The sequence below is a fragment of the Dermacentor albipictus genome, chromosome 6 (assembly GCF_038994185.2).
Source record: "Dermacentor albipictus isolate Rhodes 1998 colony chromosome 6, USDA_Dalb.pri_finalv2, whole genome shotgun sequence".
Classification (NCBI taxonomy): domain Eukaryota; kingdom Metazoa; phylum Arthropoda; class Arachnida; order Ixodida; family Ixodidae; genus Dermacentor; species Dermacentor albipictus.
Genome location: NC_091826.1, coordinates 96,724,737 through 96,749,523, shown reverse-complemented (window position 1 = coordinate 96,749,523; position 24,787 = coordinate 96,724,737). Strand labels below are relative to the sequence as shown.

General features: G+C 46.2%; 1 protein-coding gene across 2 annotated transcripts in view; it reads right to left on the bottom strand.

The window, feature by feature from the left end:
• The window catches only part of LOC135907490 (calcium-activated chloride channel regulator 1-like), a 435,567-nt gene that overhangs the window by 122,734 nt on the left and 288,046 nt on the right, over positions 1-24,787 (bottom strand). For both annotated transcript variants that reach the window (XM_065439176.2, XM_070541068.1), the window contains exon 11: positions 18,465-18,761. In XM_065439176.2, coding sequence (XP_065295248.2) covers positions 18,465-18,761 — 297 coding nt within the window. The remainder of the gene's footprint in view (positions 1-18,464; positions 18,762-24,787) is intronic.

The following is a 24,787-nucleotide window of genomic DNA, read 5'->3' as shown; positions in this document are numbered from 1 at the left end:
CTCCACGTTCTTCTAAAGGAAACAGCTGCATCATAGTATGTGCCGACTACCTGACTAGGGTATGCGAGACGGCAGCACTACCTTCTGCAACTACAGGCGAGGATTCAAAGTTTATACTGCATTGCATTATACTTCATCATAGTCCCCCTCGAGTAATTATTAGCGGCCGTGACCGTCAGTCCAAAGCTGATGTTGAAAAAGATCTGCGTTTGTGCGCAATCAACGCTTATCAACTGCAGACCAATAGTCTCGCAGAACGCACGAACAGAACACTTGTAAACATGATTTCCATGCCCGTAAGCTCTGACAACAAGAACTGGAATGAAGTATTGCCGTTCGTCACTTACGTATAAATTGCCGCGCAACTTGAGACCACAGGACACAGTCCATTTTTCCTTCTTTACGCTCGTCCGCCGAGGTACACATTTGACAATATATTTCCTTTTGATAATCATGAGGATGCTTGTATCGCGGAAACCCTCTGCCAAGTGTAGTAGCCTAGGTGCCTCTGTCGACTACGTACTCTAGCTTCACAAAATCAGTACAAATCGCGATACGATAGTCGACACCGGCAAGTCACTTACGATCCGGTTGACGTAGTGTAGCTAAGGACTTCCGTGTAAATGTGCTCTATGTCAAAAACTGCTCGCCCACAATGTTGGACCGTGAATTGTACATGGGCGTCTCAGTGAGGTGAATTATATAATTGCGCGCCCCACTTGTAATTGAAGGCGGTTTTTCCTGACCGATTTTACGGATGTACCATCCCTCGTACAAGCGAGGTGACGTATACGTGACCCTCGTACAAGCCATCCTTCTCCAGGAACTTCAAAACATTGGTCTGCATTTTTTCTGTGCTGTCGCCAACTGCAGAGCCAACGAACGCCCTTTTACTATTTTCGCTCCACCTCAACGCTTCTCTCCGTCTTATCGCAACCCGACTGAGTGGAGAACTGCAGACGGCTAGCCGATCTGTTTCACTTGTGGCCGCAATGGTCATGTCACCCGATACTGTCGCAACTCGTGGCCTCAACACCTCGCAGGCCAACCAACCAGCGTCATTTTTAAGAAAATGTCCGCAATGTTTCGCCCACTGCCGGGTGTAACAGCGCCAACTCTCCTGGAGCCACGTGGTACAGTGGCTCACCATCGCCGCGCGGAAACCAGTCTCGTTCACCGCAAACACGTTGCCCATATTCCCATTCGTCACACTATGTCACCTTTCGTCTCTTGTGGCTTTTGCACGCACCTTTTCGGACAACTAAGAAATGCAGCCCTCGGAGGTGGCGCTGCACTGCCTATTACCGGAGCAAGTTCTCTGTGTGAGCCCACAAAGAGAAGTGTAACTGATGGTAAAATAAACGGCGTACCTGTCCAAGCACTCGTGGACATCGTAGCCCATGTGTCTGCGATGACTGCTAGCCTACGTAGACGTTTAAAGAAGGTCTTCACGCCAGCAGCTGCCCAAGTGCTTCGTGTGGCCGATGGCGGCATGGTGGTTATCCTTGGAATGCCTTCTGCGCGTTTAAGCAGAGCCGGCCGCACTACTTCTGTTCTTTTTGCCTTTTATCTTGGACTTTTTGTCTAATCGTTCTGCTCTCAGAGTGTGCGCAATCGGCGTTCTTTCGTTTGAACTGCCTCAATCCGCTGATGCTCCGAACGCCACCCCACCGCTCTTGTGCCTCTTCAGGATAAACGTCTGTCACCCGAGACAGTCACTTACGTCACTTTGACCGCACTACCACAGGTTCCCGAAGGTTATTATGTGCTTCGCCCCATCGCCGACGCGCTTTTGAAATCGAAACATTGCTACTTTGCACACGCTGGCGACGGTTACTAATAACGACGTCGGTCTATCGCTTCGGAATTTTAGCGTGTCCCCTCAAGTGCTTCTCGCCGGCATGTTCTTTGCCAGTGCTTCTAGTACTTCCGAATTTGACAGCATCAATTGCAGCTTACAGCTGTGGTTGCTTAACGAATTACTTCACGAAAATGATTGCACTGGACCTCACCTCTGCACAGGCCACGGAAATACGTGTACTGCTCGAATCGTACAGTAACACCTTTGATTTCTGCGACGGGCGCCAAACATCTAGTGTTCAGCACCATATGAACACTATAGACACAAGTACGTTTCGTCGGCGTCCCTACAGTGTATCGCGCGCAGAACGTAGATTCATCCAAGTAGAACTGGACAAAATGCACCGCAAAGGAGTCATCGAACCATCTGACAGCCCTTGGGCCTCACCTGTCGTCCTTGTGAAAAAGAAATCTGGTACATGGCGTTTGTGCAACGATTATCGCCACCTAAACAAGACCACCCTAAAGGACGTCTACCCGCTACCACACATCCACGACGCTTTGGACTGCTTGCGCGAAGCAAAATGCTTCCGGTTCATTGATCTTCGATCAGTCTACTGGCAGATTTCTGTTGATGAAATGGACAGCGAGCAGACGGTCTTCATCTCGCCTGATGATTTATATCAAATCAAGGTCGTGCCCTATGGCCTATGCGAAGCTCCTGTGACATTCGAAGGTATGATGGACTCTGTTCTGCGAATATACAAATGGACCCGCTGACGACGTTATTATATTTTCTTCCACGTTCGGCAGCGACCCTAACCGACTCGTTGCCATTCTTGCGCTCATCCAGAAAGTGGGCCTCCAATTGAAATTTACTAAATGTCGATTCGGGTGCCGTCAGATTACCGTGCTGGGAAACCTCGTTGACGCATCCAAAGAAGAACCAGATCCAGAGAAATTTCGCGCTGTTCGCAGTTTCTATGTACCACGTTCTGTTTCTGACATTCACTGCTTCCTAGACCTGTGTTCTTACTTTCGCCGATTCGCGAAAAGCTTCACCGACGTTGCTCGGCCTTTAACAGATCTATAGAACACGCCATTCACATGGGGCCAGGAGCAGGCCTACGCGTTCTCGGCTCTCATCATGTTTCTGACCACCCCTCCCATACTTGCCCACTTTGATCCATCTGTACCAACCGAAATCCACACTGACGCAAGCGGCCATGGCAACGGTGCTGTTTTCACCCAAAAGCAGAATGTTACCGAGTGCGTGAAACTTACGCCAACCACCTGTTGTCCCCTCCCGAGAGAAATCGCTCCACCACCGAGCGGGAGTGTTTTCCTTGAGTTTGGGCTATTGGCAAGTTTCGGCCATACTTGTACAGCCGCATGTTTTCGGTCGTTACAGACCACCACACACTCTGCTGGCTGTCTTCCCTCGGGTACCCGACAGGAATGCTTGTTAGCTGGGCTTTGCGCCTCCAGAAATTTTCATTCATTGTCCACTACAAGTCTGGATGTCTGCACAAGGACGCTGACTGTCTCTTTCGTTACGCCGTGGATCCTGCTGATCCTGCTGCGTATAATCCGTTGACCTGTGTTAAGGCTTTTTTGGAAATGACCGACATGCACGTTCAGTAACAACGCGACGAATCCGTACAGTACATCGTCACTGGAGTGCGATTTGGCCGCACCGACGGCACGTGCCTCATGTTCGTGCTGTCCGACGGCATCCTCTACCGCCGCACTATCAACCCTGAGGCCCTTAGTTGCTCCTTGTTCTTCCTCGTCATCTGTGATCCGTCGTTCTCTAACAACATCATGGCGCACCTAGGGCGGGACACCTTGGTGTTTGGCATACATATGTCCGCGTACGACGTCGGTTCTTCTGGCCGGGGCTCTACCACTGTGTGCGTCGTTACGTCGCAACTTGCGAATTGTGTCAGTGCCGAAAGAAACATCCCTTGCCACCTGTCGCATGACTCCATCCAATTGAAGTTCGCTCTGAAGCTTTTTTTCGTGTACGTCTTTACCTGTTTGGCCATTTTCCGGTGACGAATGGACGAAATAAGTGGATTGGCGTCGCTACTGATTACGCAACACGCTACGCGATAAAAAAAGGGTTGTCAACAATTTGTGCCGCTGACGTCACCAATTTTCTCCTCCATGACGTCATTTTCGAGCATGGCGCACCTCGACAGCTACTTACAGACCGCTGCCGCTTGTTCTGTCGATTTTTGTGACCTCCTCTGCTCTTACGCTACTCGGCACAAGCTGTCCACCACCTATAACCCACAAACCAAAGGTCCTATGGAACGTCTCAACCGAACACTCATAGAAATGCTGTCGATGTATGTTTCCAGCGATTACCGTGACGGGAAAGCCACGCTAGCTTACGTGACATTCGCATATATATCGTCCCGACATCACACGGCAGGATATTCACCTTTTTATCTTTTATAGGGTCGCGACTGCACATTGCCGTTTGACACCATTCTCCTTTCTGTACCACGTGTTCCAACTAAGTATGCTCGTGAAGTCATCGATCTCCCTCACATGGCGCGTCAAGTCGCCCAATCACGATTATTAGCACCACAGCATAAACAAAAAGAGCGTTAAGACCAGTGCCATCGGGATGTGAAGCTCGCCCCAGGTGCTCGGGTGCTCCTTTGGTCACCATGTCGTCGGGTCGGCTTCTCCTAGCAGCTTCTCTCTCATTACACAGGGCCTTATTAGTCCTACGTCAACTTAACGAAGTCGACTAGGAGGTCTCACCGCTAGTTTCATCCCTCCTTAAATTGGACGCCTGTTTATATCGTGCATGTTTCGATGCTGAAGCCATACTTCGCTAGCAATTCTTCAACTAACATGCGCCGAGACGACGCTTCAGCACCCGGTAGTCCTGTTACGGAAGGACAAAAGAAGAGAAAGGAAGAAGCAGATCGGCGACACAATGTCTGCTGCGTGTTGTTGGTGGTAGGCCATCTCCACTACTTTGATTCCGCGTGTATATACATTGTAAATACACTATTTCTATACTCCCAATATCCCCGTAAGAATATCGTCACGTGGTAGTGATGGTGCAGAAAATAGCAAAACTGTGAATGGCGACAATAGTGTTATAAAGGGCGAACGTGTGCCATAAAAGCTGGCTACACTCAAAGCAGAAAGATAGCGGCGAACACAGTCGGTAATCTACGAAAATCTGATCTGCCGGTCAAGCACGTCGGCTTTTATACATGAGTCTTCGGTGGTTCCGAGTAATCGGTGGTGCCCGCGTGCCTTCCAGAAATTTCTACACAATTCGCGTCCCACATGCAATGAATTTACAGAAGCTTAGGTGACAACAGAACTATGGATAACATTCGAAAAACTTCCGATACATACGGCCGCGTACCGCGCTGAGGGATAACATTTATTAGACGGTGAAAAGCGCTCACCTGGAAAAGGTAAGTCCACGTGTCAATATAATGCCCTAATTCTTTAACCTCTTAATGTCGGACAAACAAATATGAGCCATTCTACTTAAAATACTGTTACAAAATTATGCCCATAGCTTCGAAAGCTTTTAGTACCAAGTTATCTACCTTTTAATTTTTATTGTGCTGAACTGTGTTGCGTTTGCAAGCATGTCAGTACAAATTTCTTACAGGTTCTGCGGTACTCCTAGCTTCACGGGGTGGCATCACTAGTCAAGCGGCGCGGCGACGCTACTCATTTGTCATCGCTCTATGTCTTAAAAGTGAAAAACACATTGTTTGTTCAGAAAAAAGATGGCAACCTGGAACATGGGCGAAGAAAAAGATTTCACGTCCGTGTTCCAGGTTGCGCTTCTTTATATTTACTGCATATTGCACAATAGTCCCAGGTAGAAGTAATGCTTTACAAGGATTTATTTATTTATTTGTTTTATCGTCAATTTCACTTTTGTTAAATAATAATTTCAAGCTGGCATTCTTGTTCTTTCAACTTTCTTTTGCATTCGTGCCGCTGACTTGACTTCTTCCTTCATGTCGCTATTTGTGCCTTGCTTTTGGCCGGGACGGCGATGTGGATATGGCGCTGCGCTTCCGAGCACGAGATCGGGGAAACAAATCCTACACGCGATTGCCGCATTTAGACGGATTTCAAATGCACAAAAAAAAATGCCCCTGTGCAATACAAAATTAAACTATGGGGTTTTATGTGCCAAAACAACTTTCTGCCTCATAATCAAATCATGCTTTTGGCACGTAAAAATATCAGAATTCATTATTTTTTATCATATAATCACTGTCATATGAGCTCCTATTTTCTTTCATATAAAGCCAGAGTGCGATAACATTGCGGCCACGTGCCGTATGCTGTAGGGACGAGCGAAAGCTTCCGAGGGTGAAGTGAAAAATATAGACGTCAGCACGCCAAGTTTCATCCTAGATGCCAGCGCTTGCTTCTTCCCTGGCGGAATCATTTCATGTCCAATGGGTGTAGGTTTCCGCCACTGCTTCCCTTCAAGGTCCCGCCCGCGTTCAGATCGCGCTGCGCGCGAAACGTCTCTTGTTTGCAACGGTGCGTCTTCGGATGAGCGTAAATTATTATTGTGCTGTTAACTGTCACGACAGCAATCTAAACACGAAAGGGTTGATGCCGCCAGTGAAATTCTGCCGATTGACAAGGAAATAGTACGACAAAAGCAGACCATTGACATGGATTACTGTGGTGCGCCGAACAAAAAAAAAAAAAAACAACAGGCAAACGAAGCGAGCTCGTTTATTGATCACTCCTGAGCGTATGCCGGGTTTTATGTGTAATCCACATGAATTTCATGATTATGCGGTATATAATCTTTTTATTAATATAAAAACTTTCAGTTGTTTGACCAGCGCTTGCCCTGTCTTCGCTCTCGTGTTTAGTTTGCATGTGCATTACCCAAGAATGCAAACCACTTCTGTTGTATGCGCTAGCAGTGCGCGAAGTTCAGGCGTGCCGAGAAATGGAATAAGTACACGATGCATTGAACATCACCGGAGTTCATTCCTGTGTCACCACTGCACCGATCGATCGAGAGTGGACGATACACGGCCGCGTCTTGATCGCGCCGGCATTGCTGAAGAAGAAATGATTACTAATACTTTCAACTTCTGTCTCTTGAGCACTGTTAAAAATGGTCAAACTATTTACATTGCTGCCTCTATTCTATACTGTAGGAGACGTACTAGTTAAAGTTACGTGCGCATGTCTTACTTTTGCTAAGCAGCGATATATTTTGTTTATTTCCGCACAGTGTCGATGGAAGTACGTTGCCGCCATCAGAGACAACACGGATTTGTAGTAAACATTTTGTGAAAAATTGCAAAAATGACTTTAGTTACCACGCATCGTATGTGCAGACGTTTATTTTCGGCGGCATGTACGCTGTCGTTTCCAATTACCTGCGCAGCTTCACTTACATGGCTGAGCAGACGCGGCCATTTCGCCGCATTGCAGCCATAAAAATAATCATCAAGCGTACCAATCTTCTTAAAGGCAAACAGAAACGTTTACCGTCTGTTTCACACTTACGGGTTAACTCGGAACGTATTGCACCGCGATGCGGCAAGCAATGGAGTCAAGGCTCAACCACACGCGGTGAATTGTGCGTGCCTGGCTACGCGTCACGCGTCTGCGAGGCCGTACGCGCCTGTCCTACGCGTCTAGAGAGGGCAGGCGCGCAAGAAACGCGCGCGTCAAGGAGGTCTTGATCTTGGGCGTCATTTTGAGCGCATGTGACGGAAGTGGCAGCTCGTGCACCGACGTCACTTGGGCCGCATGTACACTTCCGGTGGTTCGGAAAGGTTGTTGAAGTTTCAGAACCATGCGGAGACGCCGGAAGTAGCTGCTGGTTTCGTGTCAATAGAGCACAGAGGCTATGGAGGCGATCAACAACGAAGCGCTGATCACCTGCTTTGAGGCTCGACCTGCGCTTTGGTAGCAGGTGAAGCACAAGTGCCACTAGAACAAGCACTTGACGAGGTGGTCGTGGATTGTCATGCCCAACGCTGCCGAACAGGTGAGTGCTCGGAATTTTATACGGGCGTCATAGTGAAGCAGTTTCAATCGCGATCGAGTCTGATCGGCGTCGGATTTAGTGATCACGATTGCCTGTACCGCGCAATCTGCGTACAACCGATCGTGATCGAGAAATTTGATCGTGCTCGATCGCCATCGAAAGCCCAGCTGTGTGGCACTGGTATAAGCTGCCTCTCTTATCAGCTGACTCGCAGATGTCAAAAACGCGTTTCATCTGTGCAGATGACGTTATCACAGCGCTGCAGAAGTGATGGAAGTCCCTGGGGAATAAAGGTTTTTCGAAAAACGTTTCAGACGTTTCAGAAAGAAAAGAGCAGCGCCGTGCCAGTCGATGTTCACGACGACGTCATCTGGCTGTTTTTCGTCCAAATGATGTTTCTGTGCAACACAATGGAGTGTAGACCGTAAGTGATCTTGAAGTTTCCATCTTAGCCGGCGTGCTAAAAATGAAACACGGGATTTTAGTGATTTCCCTTTACCACGTTAACCGGCGATGCCGTATGTTTGTGTTATAGCTGGCAGTGCACCGCACTTATGGGAATCGACTCAAAGTTGTGCTTACACAAGCAAATCGACGCACAGCTTTGTCTAATTGGCGATAAAATATTTGTGCTGCATCGCCGCTCCGAATATCGCATATTTCATTAAATTTGATCCGATAAGGGGACATACAAGCAGTACAGGAATAGCTTTGTATATTTATTTATTTAGGTAACCACAAAGCCAGTTTGGCTTTGCAGTGGGGAGCAGAGAAAGCAGAAATACAGGTACAAAATAACAAGTAATATAGCACTTGAAAACCTAGCAATAAAGCAAAAGACAGAAGTACAGAGAATATCCCATACAGATTAGCAGGATGAATAAAAAGAAAAGGACTTGCATGATGCACACACAAAAACAAAACACAAAACATGCAAGTAGTTTTTTTTTTATTCTGTGCACTGATCCTAGAAGGCAGCCCTCAAATATTACCTAACTTGCTTAGGGATTAATTCGGTGTCATCATGCTGTAGGAATAAATGCGCCATAATACTGACGACATCGTCAACTGTGTAATTTATAATTCTTTTTGTGTCTGCTCAGCAGTGTCCTTACCTAATTATCAGCCAGTGGTTATTCTGCAGATCCCAGGTACTCTGCTTACTGGTTTAAGCGAAGCTTTCACGATGTTTGTGGAGAATGCTGTTCCTGCTTAGCAAAATTTCCAAGGAGGGACTAGATGATCCAGTTTAACACATTCGCACAGTGCAAAAAATGATTATTGAAATTTTACATGCCAAAACTACGATCTAGTTACATTATTTTAATTGGTATTTGCATTACATCCAGAACTGGTCACTCGTGCAACACATTAGCCAGTAGTCAGCTAGGATGACAATGGTTCCACGACTACGTTAATATCAGTATAAGGCATTCAGTAAGAGCTATTTGGCAAGACAGTAGGAGCAGCGGTAGGAAAGTCCAGAGAAGAGACAAAAAAAGCTTGGCTGTACGAAAGCTTCTGGAAGGGTTTGCTCGCTAAGGTCAGCTTTGCTGGGCCAAAACACCCTTTACAAGGCAGATGGCAAGAAGACAAACATCATTATACCTAACTTTCAAAAAGCAAACAACACATGCACTGACTACTACGTACACAGCTTCACACTGTGTTTATACGTACATTCAGTTAAGAAAAACAGTTTAGAATGAGATGAAGTTTATAAACAAGTGAAAGGAAAACAAAGTTACAAACCAAGAATGTTTCAAGTAGAAAAACTATAACAGGAGAGAGCCTTATGCTAAAGCAAGACCTAAGAGTACTACTACTCTATGTTTAGAAAGTGCAAGCATAGGTCTTTCAACATGAAATTTATTAAGTGGTTTTACTGAGTAAATGTAGTGAAATGCTCCCTGTTAATTATTTCAAAACTGAAACATTCCAAATATCATGCATTGTTTTGAGTATTCGCAATTACTAGGATTTAGGCATGCAGATCTCGTAAGAACTGCTTAAATGCATGGCAAGCAAATACAGAAAAAGATACAAAAGCTACGCTTACGCGCATGCAGAAACTGTTCATTCTGGTTGTGTAGGCAAGCCACTTTTATCCAGACGAAACTGATTCAGAGCTTCAATGTACTCTAATAAAATCACACACTAAAACAAATGTGAACGGATTTGAGCCTTCACATATTTTTGCATCCAGACTGGCACATTATTTACACATTGACAGTATGTGCAAACCTTATTACGCTCACATGCAGGATGTCCGCCAACCTTCCACCAGTGCCCCCATCGAGTGAGAAGGGAAGTGCTGCAGACATCTTAACAAAAAATGTGCCAGTTTTCCGATCTGGCAACCCTTGAAATGGCATCACCGTCAAGTGAAGAGTCAAAAGCGCCAGCATCGACTCTGTCTTCGGCGTCGCATGAGTCTGTGGAGTCTCAGGACATTTTGGAATCTCTTGAATCACCGATGTTTCAAGATGTTCTCGTTCCTGACGATTCTGAGGCACACCGTAGCAGTCCGCAATCAGAAGCATCGCTGGCTTCAGCAGGCAGTCGTAGGCTGGATACGTTAGGAAGCATTGCTTCTGAAGCAAAGTCAAGGAGAAGGAAAAGGTAAAAGAAAGATTAGAGTCAGTTATTATTGGAGGAATTAGGCAATGTTTGAAGTGCAATCAAAAGATTCAAACCACAGGACGACCTCGAACTTTTGCCGTCTCTCTGCTCAAACACATTACAGAGGTCAGTGAGGATACGCATCTCGACATGAAAATTAAATTGACGCAAGCAGGAGAGTAATTCAAAGAATAATGTTTTTTAATGTATACTTTTTGTAGAATAAAGCCAAGAGACAATGAAACAAAAGGAAATCATTGATGAATTTAAGTACTTTATATCGAAATGGAAAAATAAGAAGGAAAATGAAAGGTAGCTTCCCATTGATGGGAGACGAACCCACAACCTTTGAATTATGCTTGCATTGCTTTACCAATAGAGCTGCAGCAATGGCTCTCCCTCTGCACACTTTCTTGGGCCTGTATGTGCATGTACTAGATCTCACCATGGTAGCGTTAGCCAGTGTTACTCGTGCAAGAACACTCCAAGAGCGTCATCTAGTACACATAAACATTCTATGAAATTAATGGTGGAATAGCCTCCAGCTAAATTGGTTTTGGTTTTAGCTACCACCAGTGGCGAGTTCTATTTTGTGCACTTTACTTTCCCTTCGCCTTGTGATGTTGACATTACAAATACAATGACAGTTATTTTCCTTTATGCTTTATATACGTTTCCTTGTCTGTTGTTATCATGTCAAAGCCCCTCAGCTCTTCTTTTTTGTTCATTTTACATTGTGTTGTATCCACATTTTTGTGCGGTATCCAAGAATTTCATAAAGTTGATATCTGTGGGACTGGTTGGCTGGCCATTGCTGCTGTAGAGATTTGTGAACATGTCTTAGCAACACACCTACGATAAAGAAGCGCTGACTTGCAACTAAAGGTTTGTTGTTGCAAGACAGATGTTTATCGCTTTCCTCTGTGTTTACTCATTCAGCCTCTCTTGCAGCAATGAACCTTTTTGAGTTCACCACCTGTGCATGTACAGTTTCTGCATGCATATAGAGATGGCTGTACATGCCTGAAAATAAAAATAAAGGTAATGAACCTTCAACCAGACCCCATTGAAAATTTCGGTTGTATGCTGCAAGTTGTAAAGCCTGTCGGGGCATTCTAGCAGGGCAAGCATTTTTTAGATTGTTTTATTATTATTAGAAGAGGTAGCAGAAAGGGAAAAGTCTTGCCACCACATAGCCAGGAGGTGAGGTTCACTGCCAACATAGACAATCTCTACCTGTCCCACAACTATCATCCACAAGCCACATTCCTTGCATTTTCTTGTGTGTTCCGTGGCTCAGTTCCAGAGTTGGTTTTGCATGTTTTGCATTGGATGTTTGGCCAAAGTCTTTGTACGTAATCAGTGACATTAACGGCAGTGTGTAAATTAGACATTTATACGTATGACCCTGCTTCTCTGGCAGGAAGCAGGCCTACCTGACGGGAGCCGTGAACAGCATGTGAGCTTTAAAAAATTTCTTAAGCTGAAAAAAATGTAAGAAATTTCTGCGGCTGCCGTGCTGATCTGCAGTTGTTTAATACTTTGCAGGCACGATCGCTACTCTATGACTTACACACCACTCCAGAGTCTAGCCGCCTCAATCCCCACACAGTAAGTCAAGGCGACGTCTTTTATGTCTTACCGGGATGCCAAGTAGCTTGAATGCAAGTTGAAAAAAAATTGTACGCATGTCTCAATTGTTTGAATACTAATTATGATGACATGATTTTTCTTGACAATGATTTACATGGCTGCGGGGGCCCTTTTCGTGTGACATACGATCAAAATTCATTTCTGTAGGTTAGCTACCACTTTTGTTTAATACTACATGTGCAAGCATACCTCAGTGCATGCTTTACAGGTTGCGCAAGGTCAAAAGCACTGAGGTAGCTTTTGTGCGATGCCAGTCGATGGCAGTTTTTTTTAGAGTTAGCCGTAACTGCTACACTGGTGATGCAGTAAGTGGAAAGTTTCAGTCTCTGTGATCATGCAATCATTTTTTTCTTGTATTTCTTTTCACGCGCATTGTCAGTACCATCATACCATCATGCTCGTTCTGTATCAGCATTTCGTGTCCCATTTTTTTAATTGTTTATGAGTTAATAAATAGTTGTGTATAATTCTGTATTCTGTGGAAAGAGAAAAATAAAGATGATTATTATTATAATATTATTATGTAGTAGTATTTTTTATGCACGCTCATTGTCAGTCATTTCCTTCTTTCTTTTGTTTTGCTTCAATGTTTTGTGACTCCTTCCTGATTTGGCTTCCAAAAGACGGCGGGCAGTAATATGTAAATAAAATAAAATAAATGATACATTAAATGACAAAGAAATGGTGTTCTTTATTCCTCCAATCGCACATTTTTACTCTAGAGGGAACTGTCCTTTACTAACCTCAATGCTACAGCAAGTCGTTCTCCAGGCTCCAGGTGTTTCTCGAATGTGGTGCTGCCGTGTGAGGTCCTCTGCTAAAAAGCTCAATAGCTTGTCTAAGAGCTGCGGTGCCTTGCGAAAGAACTTGTAAAAAAATCCGTGATCATCCTGACGTATCCGTTGCATCTGTAAAAAATGGTGCATAATTGCCTGGCAGCAAGACCATGCCATACCCACATACACGCGCAGGTATCAGGAGCTGTACACTTTTCACTGACACACACGTATAGCCACTAGCCATCGTTAAGTTTACCCCCTGCTTGGTTTATGTGCTTGAATACAAACAGTGCTTCGCCAAAACAGGAGAGCCAGTCAACGGTATATTAAAATCGTGCGGCCAATGCCAAGAAACTTCCGAAATTAGTCGCACAGAACTTTAACCTGCCCCCCCCCCCCCAGGTCACAATTTAATTACATTACACTTCATATTCTACAGTCACACTTCTGAGAGACAGAAAATATAGGAAATTGTATCTCGTCCACAAGCTTCATATAAGACAACCAACACGTGTAAAAAGTGCTTTTGAATCTATGCGCTATACTAATGGCACAAATATAATTAGCACTCCTTAGCTTTTTATAGGGGTGTGCTAATACCGAAAAGTAGACTTAGAATAGAATCAAATGATGGGAAAATGATCTGGATATCAATTAAAATATCGAATAGCAGAAAATGTATTACAAAACTTAATCCTTACAAATTTTGTGCAAGAAAAGTGGGTGCTACACAAGCTCTATGTAAATAGTATGGTCTACTGTTAATAATGAAGGGAGCTACAAATTCGCATTACAGATTGTCTGTTAAATAGAATCAAGCGCTTCTTCCCTTCTGAAGCTGAACAGTTAGTGACCGTATGTCGTACGGCATACGCGGGTTAGACAGACGGCTGTTGAAACATCGTGAGGTGTCGTCACCACGTATCCAATATACTATCTGTATGCTTCCGGCGGCTAATCAGCCCGCTCTTCGCCTATGCTTTCGTGCTTTCCGAACTACACCCTGCTCTTGTCATTCCCCCTGTTCGCGAACGTCACGTTATCGTTTCGATCGGTGCTGTCAACCTGGACGAACCTTGCCCCGACGACGCGATGCTGTTCTGCGAATTGGGCGTTCGCGCGCTGCGAGTACGATCCCCGCATTACTACTTTAAACCCTTTCACTTATGCGCCCACTTAATAACGCTGATAAGTGATTGCTGTCCTAACGAAGATAAGTCCCCATGTCCAAACACTGGCTTCTAGTTCTACCATTGTAGATCGTTGAAAGGAAAGGAGTTACTCACAGCTGTAAAGTCCTTCTTCTTTACGTAGTTCAAACACTGGCCGGACGCACCAACGTCACCGCAGAGGCCGCAGACGCTTTCTGCGCTCCCGCCGACTTTGCAAGAGCAGCAGCAGCAAAAGCTTCTTTCTCATGCGGTACATTGCGGGGAGAGAACGCTGATGGCGGCGAAGCAAGCGGCTAAGCAAGAGCTCGGCAGCAACGTCGTGCGTGGTCGCGCCCAGATGACAGCTGCAGTTGTGAGCAAGCAGACGCTATCGCGCGTGATGTTGATAAATGATGTAGTTTTTCTTGCCATAAGGATGTATAGATACGAACAGCGTGCATTTCTCAACTTAAAAACAATGTACTAGCTCTAAAATTCATAAATTAAATAAACACAGCTAGCCATAATGCAATTAAAGATAAACTTTTCTCAAAGCCAAAGACGACCGTTTCCGCCATCGCTGGGCTGCTGCTCTGTCAGCCCTGTGCTGCGCGCAGCGAAGCGCGCACGTGTGCACGTATCGTGTGGCTGGACGCCCTTCCCTTCATCAGCCGCGTACGCGCACGCGTAGCGAGACGCGTATTCCATGTTGCGTATGGTTGGGCCTTCATGCGGCGGCAGCAGCTCGAGCAGGCGCAGACGCACGAGGGGTGGAGTCGTGATCTGCGTCGTCTGCTACGGCGGCGCGCGCTGCCCGCATTGTCGGGAAGCGTGCTACTGTCAGGGGGCAGTGCACAGATTTCATCGTTACTGCGGGAACTGAGCTGATATTCTTTACTAGCTGATATTCTTTAAGACCCCGCCCTCGAGCACATGCATCTGGGCGGGCTGCCGCCGCCGCCTCACTCAAGCGCTCGAGGCATCGCGATGCACTGCGCTCCGAGTTTTCCCCTAAGCGTGAAACAGACTGTACACCGTACTTCGAATAAAACGTGCACGCACACAGACGTAGGCACACAACGTGCGCGGTACGAAACGTGCGCAAACACGTGCAGTGCAAGAGGCAATCAAGGCGGTGCGAACGAGAGATGAGAGAGGCATACCACCCGCTAGTTGAATTTTGCCGCGCTTGCGGCGCTCTCAACGCCGGCGCAGCAGCGCCCCTCGCGGTGCCGTCCTTGTCTATGGTGGCTTCATGCGGCGATGTCTTCTCGCGCTCACATCGAAAGGAGGCGGGAGAGCACAGGTTAGGAGGAGGAATGGTGGAAAGCTGGTTAATGCGCGTCTCTGGTTTTAATCCGGCTCCATTAGCTGAGCGCGACGGCACGCGTCATATTATGGATGCAATATGCGCTAGTAAAGATATAGCTGGCCGGATAAAGCGGACAACTTCATGTGTGCTGTGTTATCGCGCGCTTAGTGAACGCCCTCTGTATAGCCAGCTTGTCCACTTTGCTTTATGGCAACATGCTATTTTGGTCAAACTTTCTTTTGCCAAGCCTGGCATGACGAAAGCGCTGACGTGAAAACCACCATGGCTAATTCGGGAGCATTCCGAATAAATTCTATGGCAGTCCGGCGAGAACGCATGATGCGATGGACGCCGGGCGCTGTTCTAGTATAGTTGGCATTGGAGCAAGTGGCAGCAGGAAGGGCGATTCGCCTGCTGCCGTTCTTCATAAAGCCACCATTCTGATAGAAAGTCACCGCGGTCATAGAGTAAGATGTGCCCGTGTCTGCCTGCGACCGCGTGAGAACGTGATTGTTGATTTATTTAGTAAACGAATGTTCAATCATTGAAGAGCAGGTAAAAAAGAAAGGGGTGGCATGAATTTCTGCGACGAGAACATGAGTAACAAGCGTAAGCTTCATTGGAAAACTGTAGAGGGCATTCTAGCCGGTCAATAGGCATACGTCGGAAGATGTATTTTACAATGGGTGACCTTCGCACTGTATTTGCAACTAGAAACCCGAACATCAGTAAAATAGCATTCACTCTAATTCTCTCTAATTCACTCTAATTCACTCTAATTCTGAACGTTCTGCTTGCTTTGGCCGGTAAAAAGTTGAAACATTAAACGGATAAAGGAGTCTTCACTTTCAGGGCGCACTTTCCTTACAACAGCAACAATAGCACGCAAGAAAGCTCCCTATTTTGTTTCTTTGTGCATTTACAAACCAGATGATCCGCAAGCATTGGCACCCTAATAATTGCTTCACCTGCTTAAAAATATGTAATCGTACTACTCATAATTAAGTAGCCTAATTAGGCACCATACCTCGGTGCTACTCGAGGTATCGTGCCGAGAACGTGTACTATAGGTAATGTCAAGTGCTCCTTTTGAATGTTCGGTTACGTGTTCATATTTGTTTTATTTTATGCAATTTTCTATTAAATATGTTCTGCAAATAACGGGACAGTATCTGTTCCTTAGGTTTCCCTAAAGAAGTCATTAACGGCTTTTGTACGATTCAAGGAATGCCGTCAGAGCAACCTTGTCCTATTACCTTGCCTAGATCACGAATTCCTATGTGTTGAAATCGAAACTCGGAATCGTGTTTTTCTAGCGTATAAATTGGAAATCTGGTAACTCATACTCTTGGTATGGCAGCATAGAAAGATTAATCCCACAGCTTTCCCAAATCATACAGAAGCCATTAGTAAACTTGCGGCTTAGTAAAAGTGCAAGAACTGATTTTTAATACTACAGAAAGCTCGAAAAAATATGAAACCAGAGAAGATAAATAAATATGAACTGTATATTTCAAATGAATTCAGCAGCGTATCTCGATGAATAATTTTCCCTAAAACCAATTTCTCTTGTTTATACCTGATTTAGCCCAGAACACTTACCTGAATATGCTGGAGCGCAGAAATAGGTTTCCTCGGCAATTACTGCATGAATTTTGATTAGGTTGTGGCAGTGAAAAATCAAAACTTATAATATAGTGGCGATGAAAAGTTTTGTTTTTATTTTGCCGCCGTCCACGTTTCCGTTTTTTTCTGGACACCTCCGAAATATTAGAAGCAAAAGTATCCCGTGGACAGCTCTCCAACTCAGCAGTTAAAATCAATAATAAATTTCGCAAACCGCATCCAATAGTACATGCAAAGCTTAGAAAATATTTGTTTTATAGGCCGATAATAATTATACTGTCAATTTGTAAGTACAACGTTTATAAATTTTCATAGGCATTATAACTATTTCACGTGAACTTTAAAATTATATAATATTTTTCTTCTAGTGATGAAACGATGCTCTTTACAGAACTTGAAAACCTGTTTTCGGAGTAGAGGTAGAAAATGTAAATTCAACATGACTATTTCTGTCAAACGGTGCCCTTTCTGGCAATATCAAAACAAATACAAGGCAAGAAACCAATTCTCATAGAGCCACTAGAATTTAAGTTTCCCCGTTGAACACACCAAATATTATTAGGATGGTCAAACACCTGTCTCACAAATGACTTTCTGCGTTTTACATGTATTGCAATGAGCAAATAAACTTTGGTTTTCAACTAAACTTTCTTGCTGGATCTCCAAAGCTGCGTACCGTAATCCATCTCCATGGAAAAAATAACAGCATCTCGTTATATCTCTCTTAAGAGGTGAATGGCGAAATCCTACTCTTCCTTTTGTTATCAATCGCCTCTTGGCGTCTCCTCTTTCTCTTTCTTTCAGTGATTACTGCTCACTACTAAGCATTTTTAATCATTTGTAATCAATTGTGCTCATTACAAGCCGTCGTTAGACATGTTCGTTATATCATAGTCGTTAGTAGTCATTACAAATAATTTCAACCATTATTAGTCATTACTGGTCCTTACAAAGCGTTTTTAGTAATTGATAATGAGTTGTAATCGTTAGAAGTTGTCGTTAGACAGGTTTGATATTTCACAGTCATTACCAGTCATTATAAGTCATGTCAGCCATTATTGGTGATTAGTACTCATTAGTAATCATTTTTAGTCCTTTGTAAACAATTGCGGTCATTACAAGTCATTGGTAGTCCATTTTAGTCATTACTATTTATTAATACACATTTCGAGTCATCTCTAATCTATTGTGGTCTTTACAAGTTGTAGTAAGACAGCCCCGTCGGAGTCACTAGTAGTCATTGCAAGTCATCGGTAGTCATTATTAGTCATTACTAATCATTATATACCTCTAGCAATTCTATTATAACGTTATCGTTCACTAACTACCACTATCAATCGTTTTTCTTTCTTTAATCTGTCTTCATATGGCATGATAACGCTTCGGCGGACACTGCGGCGGTGAGGTCAGCTGACACAAACTTCACCATGAGCCTAGAAGGGCTTTCACTTTAATAAATAGGCTGCGCATATGAGAAAACCTATACTCACATAGATGGGTGGGAGAGAGTCGCTGATGTCCAGGTTGAGGGAATCCATAAACGCCATCTGCATGCGCATGTTGGAATCATATCCGGGGTAATGGAAGCACTTTGTGCTAGCAGACCCGAAGATGTGTGCCAAAATGTTGAACTCGTTTGTCCCCTCAAGATGCGGCATTCCCGGATCCCCCTCGACTGCTGCAACGTGTGGCGTGAATTCACGGTGATTGGGCCCGGTCTCACCGTCGCCGTCTGCCATTGTTTCATTGCCGTTATCTTCTGCAGTTTCATAGGAAGCGATGAACCCCTGAAAGCGATGGATACCACCAGAAGGCCCTTGATTACTGACCTCTTACGTCTGCAATATTTGAGAAAAGCAGAGGCCGACGGCTGCGAATCTACTCTCCGATCAGAAAACAAGCTGAAAAAGATTTTTTCAGCCGGCAAATAGCAACGACACATCACCTGCAAATTGACGCCCTATACCTTTCACCAGCAGCAAAACAATTACTTGAACGTATAATACTTACTAACCTTAAAAACTTTCTTGATCCAAACATTTTGGTATGTGGAAAACTCAATTTCGGGAAATATTGTCATATGAAAACTGTGAAAAACTTCTACCCATGTACTATTTATTCATACCTTACAAGCCCATTGAGCAAGGCGGTTACAGTTTGTAAAGAAAAGAAAAAAAGTTAGCATCAAACAAAAACTTTACACAACATAGGTTACAGGTAGCGCGTGAAGCCACCATTATACAACGTTATCACAGAGGCTCTTCAGGTCATCACCAACGGTTAGCGGTTTCACATGCATGTGATGTGGTCGAAAACATTGTCCCAATGTGCATTGGACCAAGGCAGTGATTATCAGTGAAATGCCTGCGTTTGACCATGAATGAGCATGAAACTGAGCGTGTTCTGAAGGCATTGGGAAGTGTGCAAAGGTGCATGTATCGGCAGTTGGTGAGATTTAGATATGTATGTGCAGCTGCGAAACAGACATGGAAGAGTGATCACTCGGCGAGGAATTCGTTTCTTTAAGGTAATGCTAAAAATATTATTGTAGTTAGGCTAGATAATATGGCGTTTGCATGCAAAAACTACTGCGCAAGCCATAGTGGCAGCTGTCAGATAGTGCTCAAGCTTTCTTTGCGGTGGCTCACCTTGCACACATACGCGTCTGACGTATACGAACGCGTCGGATGGTATTATCGCTCGTTTGTACGGTTTTTTGTTTCTCTGGTAATTAACCTTAATCAGTGTTCTATTAGTGTAAACATTATACTCGCTTAAGTCCTTCATAATTCTCCTAATTAATCCTGACATGCTTTATAGAATTTAGTGCTTATGAATCGAAATTAGGTATAGTTATTCTGAAATAACCTATTATCTTAAATTAGGCTTAACTTATTTACCGAAACTATTCTTGACTTGGGTAATTATTTTGCCTAAGCTATGGTTATTTCGCCTCGCTATTCCTATTTGTAAATATACAGCATTTTAACTATGTTTATTTATTATTAGCTCTAACTAAATAATTGTTATTTAAGCAAAATTATGTTCATATAATTTGTAAGTACCTTGAGTTATTCTTTATTGTCAATAATTACTTGGTTAGTTTGTACTAATTTATTGTTGCTGCAAGTGTAGTGGTCTCCTCTAAGCAATGACCGAATGATTGGTACAGCTGACAGTACGGTATGCTTGTTGTGGCAGCCATAGTTGTCTACCTTTTTCCGCACTATTTGTATTGTATAGTATACCGAGTGTCCAAACAAACAGGGCGGAGTACTGACATGCCTCACATGGGCTCCTGCGGCTCCTCCTCATTTCTACAGAAAGGCCCCCCACTCCTTTCATTTTGCACCGATAGAATCGCCAAGCTACAAAAAACTAGCGGATGCCATGTATTTCAAAAGTGAGTGTGTTTTGGTCAAGGTTTCGAGATTCATCTTCACCGATCACCCCGCGCCTTGCTGAGCCTAACGCCGCGCGAGAGCCCGCCGCCCGTCCGTCACACATGCAACAGGCACCTGGTGTGCGTGAAAGGAGTCCAAGAGCGCTCGCTTACGCACGTGCAACAGGCGCTGCATGTGCACTGTGAGCCGAAGCCGACGCGTTCAACCCCCGAGGGTCGTCTCGCGCAAGATGATGTGATGGCTGCGTGTCAGTCTGAAGTCTCGGGCGAAGATGGCTTTCGCTTCGCCCGGAGAGCGCCCGCCGCGCGTTCGACACCGTCGCCACGCCAGCCTAAGCCTGGTGTCACTGGGCCCCGCGTCCCTACTGGACCTGGAACTTCGTGCCACTCGTATGCTGGGCAAGTTTCTCAGTCTATGGGCCACTACCATCGATCTCCCTGTGGATCCCCCCCTGCCTACTACCACTTCGGAGCCTCTCGAGAACGGACCCCCACTACAATAGCCCCATGCTTCCGTCCCGCTCCCCACCTCCGACGACGAGGACATGGATATGTCGAGCTCCCGGAAACACGCTCACGAGACGGAGAATGAGGACCAGGAGGCAACCGGGTGACGCAAGCAGCCGCCAAGTGCTCCCCCCTCCACTCGGAGCAGCACACGGCAGCCAGCTGCCACGTGCAGCAACCGGACCACGGCAGCGGGATTTCCCCACACTCGGGCAAAACAGCTGCCAACTCCTCCTCGCCGGCCGCCCAAGATGGAGCCCTGGTGGATCGATGGATGGATGCTGGATGGATGCTACGAACGTCCCCTTTTTAACGGGCTGGTGGGTTGCGCTACCAAGCTCTTGTTATTATACTCCCTAATCTTCTACCTAGGTTAAACAATAAAAAAAAACACTGTGAACTCCCACACCCAAGTTCTCAAATTCCCTATTGCGAACTATGCTTTTGTACGTCTCCGTTTTCTTAGCGTTTCCCTACTTTTCTTCCACCAATCCGCTAATGCTTAATGCGGCCATGTTTACTTTGCCACTGCTAGCGCTCAACCCAAGGGCGCCAAGGAGGCAAGTGGTGGTTAAATCGATCACTGGGTAGACGTCTTCACATTTTAATAAAACATGCTCCATGGTTTCCCTAGCTTTACCGCAGCAAGCACATGCTTCTTCTTCCTTCTTATATGTCGCTTTATAGGTGCGTGTTCTGAGGCATCCTGATCTTGGTTCGAAAAATAATGAGCTTCCCTTTGAGTTATCATAAATTGTGTCTTTCCTGATTTCGTCTTTTCCTCTGAAGTAGTTACTCATGGAAGGTTTCTTTTCCATTGCCGCCACCCGTGAGAATATTCAACCTCTCTGATTTTCCGTTTGACCTTATCTGTTGCTGTGTTGCCCACCCTACAGGCCGCATACTTGCTGCTAAGCTTCATAGGTCTTTTCCTCCACCGTTAATCAATGTTTTTCCTGTACAGATACCTGAACACTTTCTCAGCCCATTTACTTTCTTCCACATTCCGCAGTCGTTATCAATTTTACTGCGAGCTTCCCTCACTTCAAGACTAGTCGAGCTCATGACACCCTGCGCAGCTTCAATTGTAGTCTTCCCGTGGGCGCCCGATGCGAGGCGACCCACTGACCTTTGGTTCTCATAAAGTCTTGATTGTACCCCTGATTTAAAGCAAACAACCGCATTTCCAAATGTAAGTCCTAGAACCATTACACCTGTCCACAGGCCTCGGCGGACCTCGTACCTATTGTATCCCCATAGTGCTTTGTGTTTCGGCGTGGGGCAGCGCCCACAGCGAGCCGAATGGCAGGGAACTGCTGAATTCCATTCATTCTTCGGGCCTGCTAATAATCAACACCAGCAGTCCCACGTTGGTGCGTCGGAGGGTACACGGAAGTGCGAAAGACTTGTCGTTCGTGAGTGAGCGCTCCGACTACGAGTGGTTTCTCAGCCTTGACACGCAGTAGTCGTATCACTATCCGATCACCCTCGACCCACTCGGTCTGAACAGTGCGAGAATATTTACATACCGCGTCACGGACCGCTCCTAGTTTCGGTCCCTCTGTGCCAAAGACCATCCAGCGAATACAAACTTTCTTACGCATCTTACGAGGTGCGTGGAAGCCGCTACCTAATCGTGCACGGTGCCTGCTGGAACGCCGGCCTAGCACAGCAAGCTTCTCAGTCTGCGCACTGTCAGTCTTCGTGCCGAACGTCGTGCCATCAAGAGCCACAAGGTGGAGCATTGGACTTTATATAACCACCGTAACGCTGCGTGTCGCCGTCACGCCGGAAAGTGCCGCAACCAGGGCTGGCAAAGTCTCTGCCTGTCGTTGGAGGACACTCGCAACAAGTCGTGCCCTTGCTGCATTCTCGCTCTCCTCCTTCGTAACGAGAATCCTCGCCAGCCTGCACTCTCCATCGTGGTGGATACAGGCTTGAGCAAACAGCAACCGGCCGAACACTTCGCCGATGCCTTCGCTCCACCGTCACCGTCTGTGCGCCCCGTCAGTGCAACCTGCGAAATACCGCCGCACTAGAACGCTGAACCCGTCGCTCCCCTGTGCTACTTTCCTACACGTGCAATCTTGCAGCCTGTTGAGGTGCTGTGCTCGGCCGAATTTACCCTCAGTGAGTTGCGCATTATTTTGAACACGCATAAACGACGCTCAGCGCCTGGTGCCAACTGACTACGACATGTCCTCAGGAACGTCGCTGCAGCGCAGCTCCCTTCCCTGTTCGGGGCCTTCAACGGTGTCTGGTGCAGTCGAATATTTCCTGCTGACCGGAAACAGGCGATCGTCGTCCCTGTTCTCAAGCGACGCAGAGCTGCCACAAATATCAGCTCCTATTGCCCAGTGTCGCTTACTTTCAAATGTTGACACTTGTACTTTTTAATCTTTATGGGGTGACCGTGTTTCAGCGTCTGAGAAATGTTGTCGCTCAGAGCAGGACAAGCCTGCGTTTATCGGAAGATTCTGGAATGTCCTCGAGGGTTCGCGCTCTCTGTTGTCACTGAACCTTGTGTAATCTGATGCTTGTATGCGCGATATGTGATGTGAAGGAGTTTCTGAAGACACGCGGGCAGCAGCGATTACTCTGAAATCTTCGATGACTCATGAACGAAAGCCGACGCGCTTGCCCGGCAGATCAGATTTCGGCAATCGCCGATCGTGTTTGCTACTATCGCTCGGCTTTGAGTTTAACTTGCTTTTGGCGGCACAAGTTCGCCCCAAAAAGTTTCATCACTCACAGATTTGCAACTGTATTATTCATTGTTCTTACTACATGGCCTTTTGTGGAGGTAGTACTGCGTGCCTGTACCCAACGCCACCGAAAAGCGGTGAGCCAAGCCCGAGCCACGAAGACAACACTAACGTCACCAAGTACCAGCCAGCTAGCCGCAGGCTGCAGACTGCCCCCGGAGCATGGATCTCTGCCTGAAAATACAAGGAAGAGCATGGCCACGACAGCAGCTACAAGGCAGCCCCAGTGTCGCCAACACCAATTCTGCTGCAGGAGCCCAGGGAGCGACAAGCGTTCCGAGGTAGCATTGACAACCAGGAAACCTAATTGAAAATGTATGAGAGGGTCGATACAATTAACCGCTGCAAGCTCGACGACACGCCGCATCATGTCTTTTTGACATTAAAAGACGCCGCCAGGACGTGGTTCGAGAATCTAGAAGCCACCCCAATGACTGGGGACCTGTTCCGAAGCGGCTTCGTGCAGACATTCACATTCGCTGTGCGCTAATAGCGAGCCCAGCTGAACTAGAAAAACGAGCACAGCTGTACAATGAGACCATCGCTATGTCCATGGAGTAAATGGCCCGTGGAGTGAGCACGTTTCCGGCACGTCGACCAGAAATGTCCGAAGAGGAAGGAAGTCCCATTCCTGATGCGGGGCGTCAAGAAAGAACCCTTCGCCAGACTGATGCCCAAACCGTCGAAGACCGTAGGTGACTTTTGGACAAATGCATCGACGATTCAAAAGATTCTGGAAACGCGCACCAGGGGAATATTGCCGCAAAGTGCTGACGCCGCAATGCATCTTCCAAGCAGTTAGGTCCGACGACCACCGAGAGACCACCAGGGCCACTGTCCGTGAAGAGGCGCGCAAGATCTCCCCATCGTGACAATCCCAGGTGGCATCGGTCAATGATCAAAGAGGAACTACCACGATCACTTGGAGTTCCTCAGGTGCATCCCCAATCATCGCAACTCTAGCGATAAGCGATGACACACGCCGCCGTCACCCACTCTTATGGTCCAGCTCCGTGCGGGTGCCAGTGCCCCGCAGCGCCACAATTCCATCGACTACCCCTGCTGCTGCCAGCACCCCCGACCATCGTCCTCTGGGCTATCACTGCGGAGAAGCGCGCCCTGTGTGCCGCCGGCGCCC